General features: G+C 48.6%; 1 protein-coding gene across 2 annotated transcripts in view; it reads right to left on the bottom strand.

Moving 5' to 3' along the window:
• Positions 1 to 10,397: 10,397 nt before the first annotated feature.
• Positions 10,398 to 16,559, bottom strand: part of CGNL1 (cingulin like 1) — a 136,237-nt gene continuing 130,075 nt past the window's right edge. Inside the window, exons 16-19 of one of the 2 annotated variants that reach the window (XM_081127715.1) lie at positions 16,123 to 16,247; positions 15,050 to 15,158; positions 14,495 to 14,658; positions 10,398 to 13,436 (exon numbers count right to left, since the gene is read on the bottom strand). In XM_081127715.1, the coding sequence (XP_080983841.1) occupies positions 13,304 to 13,436; positions 14,495 to 14,658; positions 15,050 to 15,158; positions 16,123 to 16,247 (531 nt within the window). In that variant the 3' untranslated portion in view covers positions 10,398 to 13,303. The remainder of the gene's footprint in view (positions 13,437 to 14,494; positions 14,659 to 15,049; positions 15,159 to 16,122; positions 16,248 to 16,559) is intronic. The other variant, XM_081127716.1, reaches the window with a different exon arrangement.

The following is a 16,559-nucleotide window of genomic DNA, read 5'->3' as shown; positions in this document are numbered from 1 at the left end:
AGAGTCTAAAGGTAAATAAATATTAAGTATTTATTTTGAGAGGCAAACATTGAAATTATAGAAAGAGATTTGGCCTCAGACAGAATTGGGTTCAAATACTGAATCTGTAACTACTGTATGATCCCATTTATATAAAATGTCCAGAACAGACAAATCCATAGAGACAGAAAACTCGTTAGTTGTTGGGGGAATGAGGAGTGACTGCTAATGGCTATGGGGTTTCTTTTAGGGGTAATAAAAATGTTCTGAAATTAGATAGTAGTGATGGTTGCACAACTCTGTGAATGTGCTAAAAACCAATGAATTGCATACTTTAAATGGGTGAATTGTATGGTATGTAAATTAAATCTCAATAAAACGGTCATTAAAAGAAAATATATGAAAACCCAAAGACTGCTTATTTTTTCCTGTCCACTTCCCAGAAAGGCCTTGGCCTCCCTCCCAGTGCACCGAATATACATCAGTAAACAGCCCACAAGAAAGGGCGGAGATCTAGCAGGGCGGAGTGGCCTAGTCCATTGTGAAGCGGCAGATGCCAATTTTCTTTAGTTACTGACCATGAACACGTCCAGGCATTTTCATCACACACAAAACAGCAGAATCAGAGGCGCAGAACCAGCCCCAGGCTGCGCCTCGGCTTTGGTGGCCTGGGTGAGGGTGGAAGAAGGCCAAGCCCAGGAGGCCGCGCCCTGGCAGCCTGCGGAGCAGGAAGGGGCCCGGGGAAGTATCGGGGCTGATGGAAGAGACGGAGCCTCACGCAGCAGGGCTGCCAGGGAAGCGCCGGGCGCCCCGCAGCAGGTGAGGGGGCAGGAGGGACACCCGCTCGGACGCCGGGAGCCTTTCAGAGGGTCTCTCCCCACCCAATCCCGCCTTCTCCTGACAGCTTTACCCCTGCATACACAGCACCTAGCAAAACACCCAGCGTGTGTGGGAGCTGAATGAATATTTGCTTAATGAATTAATAGCAACATCACTCATGACAGCAAACAAACAGAAACAAATGTCTTACAACAGACTATTGGTTCATGATACATTTATGATATTCCTATAATTAGGCCAGTTATGTAATCTTACTATGCCTGGATTCTTCTTTTTTGCTAAAATTCAAAGAATAATGGTACTTATCTTGTGAGGATTTAAAGGAGCTTAGATATGTAACCTCCTAGCATATACTAAGCACAAAATAAATGCTAACTATTATTATTCCATGGAACGTTGTGCAGCTGTTAAAACTGTGTTGAGGAAATGCGTTTTTATACATGGAAAATGTCATGATAATTTGAAAATCAGGTTACGGAATAGTACAAACAGTATTATTACTGATTTTATAAAATAAGCATACATCTAGAGAAACAAAAGTCAAGACAATATACATAAAAATATTTATTTCTACATAGTAAAACCAAGGGTGACTTTCCTCCTCCCACCCTTCCTCTTTTCCCTTCTCCTTCTCATTCATATTATTATTATCATCACTCTTTACTTCTCTGTATGTTTTTTTAACAATGAGCAAATATTATTTAAGCGAAAAAGTTAATAACGATGCCACTTGAACACACAAAAAAGAGCTTGACACAATTCCATTTTGGGAATACTATTCCAAGAAAGTAATCCCAAATACCAAAGAAAATATTGCCTATAAAAGTAGGTAAAGTATAATTTCTATGCATTATAGAATAATAGATATGGACTTAAAAAGATGTTCAGGATGTTTGAAAATGTTTTAAAACATTAGAAACATGCTTTAAAATATCAGAATATGCTATCAATGTTAAGTAACTGAACTAGGATAAAAAAACAGGTATCTGATCTCAAGCATACAACAAAACAATAAATATCATAAACAGAATGGACTAGAAAGAGCTAGAGAAAAATACTAACAGAGAAAATAAGGAATCATTAGTAGGTGGCATGTTTGACTCTCTGTCCTTTGTTGATTAAAGTTAACTCCACTTGTCACCTTTTGACCAGAATAGGGTGGATTGTTTTTCAATGATTCACAGATTAACTTAGAAACCTCTAGATTTATTAGACTTACTAGTCTTCCTTGGGTGTGGGTTGCCCTATGATGTAAAAGTAAAATCATTAAATCCACTCAGTCTAGGAGGAGAAAGGCCCAGAGGAAATATGCTTTCGGTTTACTAAATCATAAAGTTTAGGTAAATATAGCCCTGATCATTTGTCAAAATGTGAGACAAACAAAAGCCATCTCAATTCCATCAACATTTATGAGGTACCTCCTATAAAGATGAGTAATGAAAGGCAGTCTTTGCCCTGGAGGAGCTCACCACCTACCTGTAGACAATTAGTAATCGACTAGCCACAATCTGGGAAGGGCTACAATAGGACAAAGGGTGTGAGCCCAGAGAAGGGAGGGATTTGGATTTGAGGATCAGGGAAGGTTTCCTATGGGTTCATATTGGTGGTGCTTAGTCTTGAAGCATGGGTACCATTTTGGCTATTGGTGGGTTAAATAGATCCCAAGCAGGGAAGACATCCTTCATGCAACAACTAACAGGCGGTGTGTGGCTGATTACTTTTAGAGCTCTGTGTTATTCCTGAAAGGATTGTCAACCAAATGGCCATTGGAGCTGCTGACAGGGACAATCCTTGTATAAAGAAGTAGGCATTGCAGACATCTGGGGGTGGGGAGGTGGCAGGATGTCATCTCACTCAGTATGACACATTGCTTATTCCAGCCCTGTGTCTTGGTCAGGGTGGGTCTCTGCTGAAACACAGTGGGCAGTGCATCGTGAGGTATGGTTTGAGGACCTCAGGAAGACCCCACAGCCACAGCCTCACCTGCCCGTCCTGGATGAATCAGTTCCCTTTCCAAGTTCTGGCTCACCTTGCACTCAGACAGAAACCTTGTTGGAAATGACCTTGAAAGTTATCAAATATACTCCGCTTCTAGTTGAGGAGGGTTCTGAGGGCCTAGGGTGTTTAGGGTAGAGTTAGGAGCGGGGACATCCGGGAGAAGGAACAGGATCTAAGTCACCAAGCGCTCCCTTCCACATGTTGGAAAGCTTGCTGTTGTGGTTGGTTTGCAAGGTCATTTGGTAGCAAAGGCCCTACATGGAAGGCTCACAGACACAGCCCTCCCTGCCTCCGCCCGGGGACGCGGGTTGGCCCAGGGTGAGGCCCGTGGTGCTCTCTGCTGCCACCAAGTGGATCCACTGAGAAAGGTCGGGTAGAAAGTTTAATCCAGAGGTTCTGTACTGTTCCCAGACCAGCAGCATCAGCATCATATTTTTGGCAGTCCTGGAAATTCTGGAAGTGAGGCTAGCAGTCTATGTTGTAACAAGTTTTCCAGGTGATTCTGTTTTTTTTAAACTCTCATCTAGACTAAATTGCAATTTGCACCCTGGAATGTTTAAAATGGATAATCAGAGAATTCTCAGTTGGGAGAAGCCGGTTCTTCTTATTGATGATCAAAGAACATAACCTAATTTCACCAGCCACTTTTTTAAAAAAGTATTCATCTCCTCAAAAAGGACAAGAAGGCACACAACCCAACCCGTCTGTTTCCCATCCAGAATCTCCTGTTTGTCTATTTCTGGGAGTGATATTCAAGATCTTCCAAAAATATAGAACCAAACCTGTTTTCCAGTTATTCCCAAACTCTAATGCAACTGACTCGTTCTCTGAACCCAGCCTGCATCCACGTGTTCATTCTATTCTTTCTATTAGCCAAAGATGCACCATCTATAAGATTAAAATTCAAAGTCAAAAGGTCTAAAACACTGCACCCACTTTTAAGGCCCGCTCAAACACCTTTCCTCCATGAAGCCTTCCCTAATTGCCCCACCAATAGCGATCTTTCCCATCATGAACCACCATCAAGCTCTTTTAGAGCTTTAGACTTTGTCCCTTGTTTTTAAGGTCTTGGTGGACATTTCTTATCCCTTTTGAGTCCAGGGACTGAGTCCTACTCATCTCAATGTGGGCCAGTGCTGAGTTGGTGCACAGTGAATATTCTTTGAAAGGTGGAAATGAATAACCTTGGGTCTCTCACAAAACAGCAGCTCACAAAGAATGTTGTAATTAAAATCAGTGCAAAGTAAACACTGCAGCATAAGGATAACTTAGGAGCCCCCAGATGACCTGGGCCAGGCTGAGAACACAAAGGTTGGTATTGTCCAAAGTCCTCTTTGGGACTCCTCTCCATCAACAGGCGGGGCCCTGGATACCTAGTGCCCACTAACCTACCACGCCAGGTCAGGGCCAGAAGTGGCCACCAACTCCCCCTGCTGGCCACCACCCCTGTTGTGCCAGGACTCACTGCATGCAGCCCTGCGAAGCCTTCCATCCTAGCAGCCTCTTAGTACCTTCAGGAGAGCACCGGAGAACCCAGGAGCCCCGGGAAAACTCCGCCTTTACAGCCACCACTAACACCTGGTTGGGAATGCTGCCTCCCACGGACCCCGAGCCTTTGGGCCATACCTTCTGTTGCCATCTCAGGAAGATGGGGTCAACTGTAATTTCTCTACCCCCCAGGCCGCTTGCCCCAGTGCTCCCCATCCTTGCTGCCTTCCCCAAGAAGTGTCCCTATATGTATGGCTTTGACCATGTGGGCTTGCTGGGGAGAGAGACCCACCAGGCCTGGCCCTGAAGCTGGCGTAGAGGGTGCCCTACAAAGAGAACCTGAAAGCCAGTGGGAGGTCAGAGAGTAAAGAATCCAGGCTCCACCAGAGAGAAATGTGTGAGAATCAGAAGATGGTCACCAAAATAGGGAGCAAGACAGAGGAAGCCTGTGTGGGCGAACAGGAAAGGACAGTCCACCATGCAGTCTGAGGATGACATGGCCACGGCCTGGGGCTCGAGCACATGGAGTCCTGGGGATGTCCAGGCACAGGAACGTGGGTGCTGGATCCCTTTAGGCGGAGGCCTCTTCAGGCAGACCCTGGCCTTTTAGCTTGAAGCTCCCTCATGTATGTGACACTACAGTCCCTGAAAAAAATCAAAACTCTGTGGCCAGCCTTCCTTCAGGATCACCTCACTGGCCCATGAGTCCCAGACCTAGATGTAACCCTTCTGGGGAGCAGTCCCAAGGCAGGCCTTTATTGGGGAGGGGCAAGGAGGAGTTGGCCTGGGGGAGGGGTGTTCCAGGGCCCACACTCACCTCACTGTCTTTTATAAAGCCCCTCAAGTTGCTTTCATTTGCTTTTCCATGAATGTGTCCAGTGGGACACAAATTCTGGAGCCTGGATGAAACATCGAGAAGGGGACTTGGAAGAAATAAACAATACCGGGAGTGGTTGAGTCTGGGTAGAGACTGGAGAAACTGGGTCAAGGATGAAGGAGTCATTTTTCACTGTTTTATTCTATTATTTGTATTTTTTATTGATACTTAAAAAATACACTAGCCTTACAGATAAAAATTAAAAGGACAGGAATGGACAAGTCACAAAAGGACATCTTATAAAATAACCCGCACTAACAATGCAAAATGAGGTTAACCTGATGAAGGAGGTTAGTCTATTATTCAGGAAGAGAGTGAATTAGAGTGGGGCGGGGGGGACCTGAGGAACTGGCACATTTTTATATTGTTGGTGTCCGTGAACATTGGTAAATCCTTTGGAAAAGCAATTTGGCAACATTTATAGAGACAAAGTGTTTTGTTTTTCTCACTTGATAACCCAGTAATTCCACTTCTTGATAATCTAGTCAAAGCAAATAATTTGAAATATGGAAAAAATTACAGATAGAAAAGTATTCATTGTAGGAAGTCAACATTTAGAATTCTAGACATCCAGTAATATAGGGATGGTAATTAATAGATGGAATTCACTCAATGGTACCTTATGTAGCATTTTTTAACATAATAAAGATTATTTAAGCTTATTCTAATGTCAAGTGACAACAAAACATACTTAAATCACATAAATACTGTGATTGTTGTTATCTTTTAAAACTTCATAGGAAAAAAGACTGGAAGGAAATGCACTAACATGCTCTTGACGGCTGCATTTGGCTGGTGGAGTTATTTTCCAAATTTTGGTGATATAGTTGCCCTATTTTATATTAAAAAAATAAACAAATAAGGCCGGGAATGAGGGATAACAGGAGAGTCTTCAACCTTATCCCTAATATTTTCTTTCTTTTATTTAAAAATGTGAAGCAGACATGACCAAATGCTAATCACTGTTCATTCTTGGTGGTGGGGACACAGATTTCTTGACAGAACCAACCAGAAGTCCTTCACTGGCATCTCAGAGACCCAGTGCCATACTGTGCTACCTTGCCCAGTCCTGTCTCCCCCATCGTTGGGGCTCCCTAATTATCTTTGTTGCTGATGTTAGCAGCAAAGTCACAGGGACTAACTCCACAGCTGGCCTCTTAACACCTGGGAAGCCAACTCTGGATATGCTGACAGTCCTCAGAGAGCCCACCTCCCATGCGATGACCAGCGGAGAGTGCAATGCTTCCTGCCTGCAGACCGCTGACCATCGCAGGAGCTGGCCAACCCAGTCATCTTGGGCACACCTAACCTTTCCACAGGGCCTGGGAGGGCCACATGATCCTAGTAAGCCCACAAGCATTTTGTACTTGATTTTAGAATCCAGCAACAATGAAACACACAGACAAAATTCTTAAATTGGCATGAAGGGGAGGAGGTAGTGGCTTGAGTTATTTGTGTCAGAAGACGAAGCTGGATTAGGAAGCTGTGTGTGAATTGGGAGTAAACACTATACGGGAGGGCCAGTGTTGGAGGAGAGAGAGGCCAGATAGGGAGCTTCAGGCCGGTGACTGCAGGCCAGCTTTGTTTTCTATTTCTTCATTATCTAAATGCCAGGAGAAGTCTGCCCAGGGAGAGCGGACAGAGACTGGACTGTCTCCTCCTGGAGCAGCCAGGAGCCAGGAGTCACTGTCCTGTTCAGATCTCACTTCCTTTACCCAGCTCTGCAGGGACCCCTGTGCCTATCTCAAAAGAGCTCCCATATTCATGCCCAGCAATAGGCCAGGGGCCACTGGCACCCAATGAAAAGCCAGGCAGCCTCAGCCCAGAGATGAAATTGAGTGAACTGAAGGGCTGGACTGGCTGGCTTACCAGGTCGATGTTTTCAAAGGCAGGAGGACATTTAAGCAGAGACACCTGCTTTATCTTAATCTCGGAGTCCTTTCCTGGAAAACAAGCTTGTCCTGGAAGGACCAAAAAGGCCAAGGCGGTCGGGATGAGGCAAGGCACACTGGCAGGACAGAGCTTGCAGATGGGAGGGGCAGGCTGTCTGTGTTCCTTTCGTGCAGGCCTCATGCTCCAAAAGCAGACTTTCCATCCAGAGACCAGTACTGTGACCTGACAAACTGCCCAGCCTTTGTGCCCAGTGCCTCGGCTGGGGAGGTCAGCAGTGACTATTTTGGAAGGGCAGCAGGGAGAATGGCAAGGTACAGGGAACCTCTGGGCCGGTAACAGCCGACCAGGACAGCAGCCTGGTCCCACAATTTACTAATTGCTGACTTTGGATAAGTTATTTCTCTTTCTGCATGTTGTTATATACTGTTCTAGAAGAAGATTCTCATCACAAAGCAGTCTGGGGATTGGGAAGGTAAACGTCCCACCCAACTCAGGGACTTGCTGATGTTGACCAAAGACCACCTTCCATACAGTGAGACAAGCGGGGAGGCTAGATGACCAGCCAGAGCAGCCGTCCCACCCAGCTCAGGCCAAACGAGTCAGGTCAGCACAGCTCCAGGGGCCATCAGAGGTGAAATGAGAGCCCCAAAGACCACAGCAGCCAACGGCACCTCAGACAGCTGGGTCAGAAGAGCAGCTAAAAATCTGTGGTAGCCACGTCCATCGGGTGTGTGGCTTCCAAGGTTAACCTTGATTTCCATCTGCCTTTGATTGCAGTGCTCAGAGTGGGAGCAGGTAGCAGGCTGTTGAGTTGGATAGAACCCCACAATTGAAGGGAAGATCTGAGAGAGGAAAAATTAAGAGGCCTCATGACCTGGGTGGTGTGGCTCAGGTGGTTGGGCGTCATCCCAGGCACTGAAAGTTTGCGGGCTCAATCCCCAGTAGGGGGCGTGCAGGAGGCAGCCAATCCAGGTTTCTCTCTCTCCCTAAAAATCAATTTAAAAAAACACATATTTATACTTTTTAAAGAGGCCTCAAGCGTCCCTAATACAACATCCAATCCAATGAAAGACCTTTGCCCTCCCGGGCAGTAGTGTGAGAGGAAGCAGAGCTTCCTGGTGCAGTGTGAACCCCAGAAGGAGACCCAGACTCCAATCCTGGCTCTTCCACCTCCCACCATGTGACCTCAGACAAGGTAATAACTCCCTCTGCCTGGGGTGCCTCTCTTGTCACAGCAGTACCTGCTCAGGGGGTGGCTGGCTCACAGGAATCAACAGGTAAAGGGTTCAGGACAATGCCTGACACATGGCAGGTAAGTGCTCAACACATATTAGCTATTGGATTGTATATGACCTCAGGGAAAACGCAGCACTGACTATACAGTGTGAGCTAGCCAAGCAGAAGGGAAAACAGACAAATTTGGTATGCTATAAACCTATGACTTATATTTGTATCTAATTTCCACTTAGCTTAATACTCTCCATTTTTATAATTACACTGGAAGCTTGTGAAGGTCCTAGACTGCGACTTCAATCTGCTATCTGCCTCTGCACCTGGCTCACGGTGGCAGGTTCTACTCCCGGCTATTTACTCCAGATGTGGCTACAGAAAACACCCAACTTCCTCCAAGCTTCAGATTCCCTACCTGCCAGTGCCTGCCTTTCTCATAAAACCGTTTAATTCTGTTTACCCAGAAAACCTCTGGAGTCACGGAGGAGTTGTTGACAATCTGTTGTGAGACCGAGTGAGACTCCGCACACCGGGAAACTTGCAAACGTCCCCCCAAAGAATAGGTACTATTGTAAATGTCATCTGGAACCACACTGCGCACTTTACAACCATCATAAACCCAGCGTGCGGCTCACACTTAATCCTTGCTTTGCTGATGGAGACAGGCTGGGTCTCAGGTTGTGTGTATAAATGACTGTGATGATTTTCAGCACTGTGTGTTCAGCAGTTCTGAGAGCAGGGCCAGGTCAGGCTGATATCTCTGCAAAGACTGGAATTTCTGGATTTGGGGGTTAAGCCCCTGATAGGAACTTACTGTCGAGTCATTTTCCCCTATCATTTGAAAACTTAGAACACAAAATTATCTGGCTAATAACTGTCTCCAACAAAGACAGGATCCTCAATTTCAAAGAAAGAATGCCAAAAAATATGAAGGAGAGAGCTGCAGGCCTGGACAGACTTCCCTTTGATTCTGGGCTCCAGAGGAAAGGGTGAGCTCTCAGAACTCTTCCGCCCACGGCCCTGGCAGAGGGGCCAAAGAGAGAGGCCTAAATACAGCTTCAAAGTAAATAATACCAAAAAGGGCCCCTTTTACTACAAGCAATAAAATGATACCTCAATAAACCCAACTCTAAAAAAAAATAATGCAGCCCTGGCTTGTGTGGCTGTTGGTTGAGTGTCATCCCATGCACCGAAAGTCACTGGTTGGATTCCAGGTCAGGGCACATGCCCAGGTTGTAGCTCCATCTCCAGGAGGGGGACAACCAATTGATGTTTCTCTCTCAAATTGATGTTTCTCTCTCCCTCTCCCTTCCTAAAATCAATAAAAACATTTTTTTTTAAAGTGTTGCCCTGCAGGGCAGGCAGAGTTGTGAGAACCCACCAGGGCTGCTGAGGGACCCAGAACAGCAGCAGGAAGCCATGACCATCCGGAGAACTGGAGGTGGGAGGAGGTCTGGTCACCCACGTTGTCCACGTCAATGGAAGCTGCAGGCTCGAGGGAGCCCACAGACAGGAGCCACAGCCTGAAACGCTGCACAAAGCAGGGGAGTGACAGCCGAGGAATGCCCACCTCCATCCACCTGCTCCCATCAGCTGACCCCAACCACAGCAGTCATCAGTCACGAGGGACCCTCCTCAAGAGGACAGGCCAGAAAATGGGTCCGAGGACAGAGAGTGAGCAGTGTAGGTCCTTTCCACAGAGAAGTAGTTTCATTTCCTATAAAATGGAGACCATGGTACCTACTGTCAGCCTGCTGTAGATCAAGAGATTATGGGCAAACCGTGACAAGTTTAGGAACAAGGAATGAACAGGAGCTGCCTCTTTATTCTATTATTAACACACTTCTCCGTTTGCTGGAAATGGACAGTTTGCAATCTCAGAACATCACAGCCACCCAGGATCACTAATTCTCGGTGCTCACCACTGGCCCACTCCCCACCCTGCCGTCTCAGAGCCTGGTCTGGGGCCTGGAATGCCACCATACTTCACTTCCTCGAGTAGCTCCCAGCCATTCACTTTGGCTATTTCTTGGCAGACACAGAGCAAAGCTCTGGAGAAAACAAGTAAGTCAAAATAACGGGAGAGCTGAGATTCCAGTCAGGTGACACCGTTTATTGAAAGCAATCTTGCTTGATCAGGAGTTCACTGACATGGAGGTAGCTGCATAAGAATGTCTCTCCCCCACGACAAACCAAAGCAACCAAAACAAACCCGAATGCAGAAACCCGACGGAATGAGCCTACTGGCATTGTCGAATGACTCTCAGGAGCAGGAAAAAAATTATAAAGATATATGATGATTGTCTCCTTGGCATTGCATTGGCCACGTATTTGTTCATTAAATATTTTTTTTCTTTTTAAGCAAGCTAAAGAAAATAATCTTGAGTAGGGTTAGTTCTTAAAGCAACAACAAAAAATCATGTGTATGTAATAAAATCAAAGAATGAGAGCATGTCAGAACTGGAAAGGACCTTGGGCCCTGGTCCTCATTTACTCTGGGAATCTGGGGCTCTGGGGGCATGTGCTCCATCAGGATCACTGGGGTAACATAAACACCTTTGAACGCCCAGGCCAGTACCCTCCCCACCCCAAAGCTCACTATATGCAACCAGCTCACTGTCAGCTCCAATACTGTGTAGATGGTACATACAACATGTGAAACAGCCCATTTTCTAAGGTAAGGATGCAAGTCTTCTGAGTGATCTTTGTTCTCTCTTCATGGGCAGGTTTGCTTCTCACAGCCCCTGAGTACCAGAAGGAATTGGCCAAAATAAGGGGCAGGGACTTTCTCACACACCAAGACAGATACTCGTTCCCAAAGCTCTTGGGCTTCGGAGCTTTCTCATCTCCCAGCTTTAGTTATGAGTGGGTGAGGCATTATTAGACAGGCTTCTTGGCAAATATCTCACGATGGTGGATACAGCAAGGAAATCAAGAACATACTGAGTGAGGGTCAAAGAAACCTTTGGGGTTCCAGGGAGCCAGTCTACCAACTCAAGATCGTTGCATCCCCCAGAGGACATTGGGGACCCAGGACTGGGTACAGAGGGCTCAGCCTCTGTGTCTGTTTGTATGGCTGTTGTCTATCACCCCCTTTCCCCTGACTGTGCTCCAGGAGGGGTGGGATTTTGATTCATTTTACTCACTGTTATATTCCCAGTGCTGAGGACAGTGCCTGACAAGTCATAGGTGCCCAATAAAAATTTGCTAAATGAATGAATGGCTAAAGGGAGGAATCTCTCCACACCCCAAATTAGAGGTAGCGGAGGGTTTGGCTGTCCTGCTCCAGGGGCCTCACCTTTGTGGGTGGGCTGGGGTGGGGGGTGGAGTGGGGAGGGATTATACCTGCCCTTAAACCAGGCTGATCACTCTGAATCCTGTTTTGTGGGCTCTGTGACATGGGGTAGGTAGGGCCCTGAGATGTCCTGCTCCTCCAGGGCAACCGTCATGGAGTTCTCAGGTCCACAGGCCTCCCATCTACCAGGATGCTTAGGCACACTGCTGAAGCAGATTGACAGTCATCTCCACCTCATACATGTTCACAACTAACAGGGTTCTCTCTGCCCTGACCTATGGGAGCCCAGCTGTGATGGGACCCGGCCTCTGGGTGCACCTGGGGACTGTCACAGTGGGAGGAGACACCAGGAAGGCCAGGAGGGAGTGCCAGGGTACCCTGCATCTTCCCAGGGCCATGCTCCCTGTAATTCTGTCCCTGCCACTTGGCCTTGCCCCAGATCTCACCCAATCCCTCTGTCCCAGGAAGTTGCAAGGAGTCTTCCCGTTTGCACTGACACACCTCCGTCTGACTTCTGTTTCTTTCCTCCCTTTCTGGACATAAACGTGAGAGCCTGCTCAATTCCCCTCCTGTCTACACATCTCCCAGCCTTCAAGCTCTTCCTTCTCTTCCTTCCCACCCAAACCCGCACACACTTGCTTATCTCCTCTCCCTTCTCCCCTCCCTGTGACCTTACTGGACACCGCCTGCCTCTTCCTCGCCCCTAAGTCCATGAGCCTTGTCCCCAAACCCTCCTATTCCCCACCAAGCAACCACCAGTCCAAGGACCAGAGCACCCAGTTCCGAAGCCAGCTGTAGTAGGGAGGAGGGGACCAATAACAAATGCCCGGGCGCCCATCCTTCCAGAAACCACATCATCTGTTAAAAACCTTACTTGCTAGTCTCCCCATCCCCGGTGTAAAAGAAACTGCAATTGGTGACTGGGAATTGGTCTCAACACGGTTCAGAAAGTATAACAAAATTCCAGATAAAATAAACAGCCGAGGCCACAAATACAAGTGACCCTCTGACCGTCTCTCCTTCCATCAGCGAGTTGTTTACCGAGACCACCTGAGTTTCTCATCTCAGGCTTAATTGTCCCTTATCACCAATTCTTTTCTTCCAACTCTGCGGTCCAAAGTGGTCTTTATTCTACCGTCTCTCCCATGCCTCTGCTCCTCAATACTTAAAATGTAGTAGCTTCACATTTAAAAAAATAATACTCAATATAGATGTGGGAACCCCCCAGGAAGCCTCTGTCACATCCCAAAACGTTAACAGCAGCGGTCAGGAGAAGGTCTGCTTTCAAATATGTCCAGCCTGTACATCACTTCCCGCCACGCACAGTAGCTATTAAACAGTAACTAGCATTTTGGACCCTTTCTCCCGGCAGGAGTGGTGCAGCGGAGGCAGGAGCAGCAATGCAGACAGCTGTGCAGAGAGGACTTCAGCCTGCCAAATTACATTTTCCAAAATACCCCAATGGGTGGTGGCTGCCAGGCCTCGGGCGTCTCAACATTTAAACTGCAACTGCTCCCTAAGATACAGGAGCTGCGCTCCCGCGCAGAGATGCAAGGAGGGGAGCGCAGAGGAACTGGCTGGCTGGTGAAGAGGCTGCGACGGGTCTCAGCCCCACACGGCCCTGCCTCTCCTGCCTCCTGCTGCGGGCGGCCGAGGGTCCCTGCGAGGAATGACGGGCCACCTCCGCAGCCCGGGGAGTGGACTCAGAGCTGGCTGGTGGCATCCTTGGGGAAGGTGTAGCTCAGCGGCGCCTCGTAGAGGCTCCCCCCGTCGGTGCTGAGGTCGTCATCGTCATCCATGTCATCCAGCACTTTACTGGGCGGCTTCTTCAGTCTGCTGAGAAAACACGGTCATGATTCCTGGCCCTGCACTGGGGCTCACCCCTCATCTGGAGACAAAGAAGGGGCCTGGGTTCCTGCCTCTCCACCCCACTGAGCGCCAGGGAAGCATGTGAACTTAACCTGGTCTGCACCCCCCGGCGCCCTGAACAACAGGAGCAAAAGCCCGCCTCTCTGGGAGCCATGCTGGCAGGATGGGCTGGGCAGGGCAGGGCAGGGACAAGGTCAGTAGTACTGATTTTTCCTTCAAGCTCCAATATGGCTCATCTGGGTGCTGTTATTGATCCCATCTTAATTTAAATGTTTGATATCTTGTCCACTGGGGATTTTTTTTTTTTTTTTGGCGTTATTTTTTAAATATTGCGTGTAATATTATCTATCTTGATTACTAAGAGTTTTGGTGCCCCCTTAAATGTTGCACCCTAATGCCGGCCCTGGGGGGTTGTCAGGGGGCTAGAGTCTTCTGTCCACTTATAAGATAACTACCTGTGCCATCAGCATAATCAGCCTCTAGGAAAGGCTCACCTCCATGGAGGAGCATGAACCTAACCCACCCGCTCACCCCAATGCCCAAGGCAGTGACCCTAGGGCAGGGATAGCGACCCCCACCCAAACCCCTTAAGCCTACAGCAGTGGAGCTATAGAAGCAACCCAGGATATCCTAGTCCTCATGAAGATACGAACCAAAAATTTATCTGTTTCTCCTGAAGTCACGTAAAAGTAGCAGTGCTAAAGGCTGATGGAGGAGCTGCCCCCTCCATGGTGGCGGGAGCTAGTTTTACCTGCTCTGAGCCTCAGTTTCCCCTTATGGACAACAGGGATAATACCTGCCTGGCTGACATCGGGGCACTGGTGTGAGGATGACACATGTGAGGCCCTACTGAGCACGTGGGTGACTGAAGTGCACATAGCCACTCTCTGTAGGATGGGATGACCCCCAAAAGGCGACAACAAAAAATTGTCTTCAAGCAACAGAAGTGAGGGTGTCCTACAAGCATCAAGCTCTCCTCAAATGCAGGGGGTGACGGCCCCTGTGGGGTCACTGCACTTGCCCACCTTAAGTTCTTCTTCAAGGAGTTGAGCTGTCCCTGCAGCTGCTCATTCACATCCATCTGCTCCTCCAGCTCCCTCTGCAGCTTCTTTTTAGAGCTCTCCAGTCTGTCGATTTCCTCCTCGGCCTCCTCTACCTGTCGCTTCATTGCTTTCAAGCGCAAGCTCAGCTGTGTTGGGAGAGAGGACAGGTGAGTGCTGGCTGCTCACCAGCCCAACTGGGATGGAGAAGCCCCGGCACGGACAGGCCAGCAGTCCAGCCCCCTTTCCAGGCAACCACAACATGCCCAAAGGGTGGCAACCAGTCTCATGGGAAAGTGGAGATAAGCCTCTGTGACAGACAAGTCTGCTTTTTACAAGTCAAGTTCAGGGTTGGAAGTTTGCTAAATTCCTCGTTAAACAGCCTAGAGAGGCTCCATTCTACGCTGTAACTGGGTGGAGTGGAAAGACAGGGATTAGCCCACACAGTCCCATCACCCGCCCACAGAGGCCAGGCCAACCTCTTGCTTCCCAGCCTGGGAAAGAGTCTCATTGGAAATGAAGTTGCGGAGGGTCCCTCACCTGGTCCTTCTGATCAGTCAGTGACAGATGTTCATCGTCCACCTGCATCAGGAGCTCCTTTACCTTCCGCTCCAGTCGTCGGTTGCTGAGCTGGAGGCTGGTCCGGTCCCTGCAAGAGTGGAGGAAGCAAAACTGAGGGCTCTCTAATCCCAGCCCCACAGGAGGCCCGGCCCAGGCTGTGGAGGAGGGCAAGCCCCAGCCAGAGCTGCCCGGTCCCCTCAAGGTTGAAGGTCAGGGAGACATGTGACTACAGGATGAAAGGGCTGGTCATCGGACAGATGAGGAAATGGGCTCCATGAAGGGGGGTGACTTGCCCTGGGTTGCAGAGCCACTGAGGGGCTGAGCTGGGACCAGACCTGCCCTGAGTTCTTCCTGTCCTGAACTTTACTTTGTAAGACAGAAGGTCACTGCCAGACCCTGCCCCAGGCTGCCTCCAAAACTCCTACCGATAGCAGATTATGTGAAATGTCACACCCACAAGTATGCACACACACACCCCTCCCAGAAGGACAGGGGCCACAACTAAGAACTGAGGCTGGTCAGGTTCAACCTGGTGCTGGTCCTGGGGATGCAACTGGAGAGTTAGCTGCAAAGAATGGTGTGTGGTCACCTGATCCCATGTTCTTCCCACCCACTGTGGGGCGACCTGCCCATCTTTGACAGATGGCCACTCGGCCTCTGCTAAGCAAAGCAAATACGCTCGGCCCTCGGGGCAGTCAGCCCCCTTGCCTGTAATCTGGCTCAAACGTGTAGTTTGTGAGGCACCCTGTGCTACTGAGGGGCTGGGGAAAGCAGCAGCAAGAACAATGAAAATGCTATGGACTAAGAGCAGGAGTCCTGAGTTTTAGTCCAGCTATACCAATATTCAGCCAGGCTACCTTCCTCAAGCACTTACTTGGATGGGTCTCAGTTTTCTCATCTGTCAAATGGAAATAAAAATAACAGCAAAGCTGTACTTGCTCTGCCTTCCTCACGTGAAGGCCTCTGAGGATGGAAAGGTACAAATGTAAGAGCACCCTGCAATGTGACGGTCACTGCCTACCAGGTCTCCACACCACAGCCAGGCAGCTCACCTCTCCTCGCTCTCTAGACGGTCCTCCAGCTCTGCGATCCTGGCCTCCATCTGCACCACCAGCCCCTCTTTGTTGGACCGGTAGGAACCTTCCAGGTGGATAATCCGGCTCTTTAAGTCCTTGTTCTGGAATCAGACAGGGGCACTGTGAGGGGGCTGTGTGTCCAACTCACTCTCTGCAGAGCAGGTTACAGGGGAGCCAGCAGTCAGTCAGTGACTGCGATGAGCCTGCTTCCCACACCAGAGGGGTGGCCTCGGGGACCTGGGAGAGCCAAGAATATTTCCAGGGGAAGGCCTTGCACCCCAGTCCTGACAGGCCAGGAGAGATTCTGTCACATTCCTTATAAGCCTGAGTAAAATCTTTGCCATGGCCTAGGACTCTTGGATGTCAGACAAATGACCTTGACCTTTCATGAACCTATTTTCAGGAGAAATATG

Source organism: Miniopterus schreibersii (genome assembly GCF_964146895.1).
Source record: "Miniopterus schreibersii genome assembly, chromosome: 1".
Taxonomy (NCBI): Eukaryota; Metazoa; Chordata; class Mammalia; order Chiroptera; family Miniopteridae; genus Miniopterus; species Miniopterus schreibersii.
The sequence above is the reverse complement of the archived record's forward strand: the minus strand, read 5'-3'. Positions and strand labels throughout refer to the sequence as shown.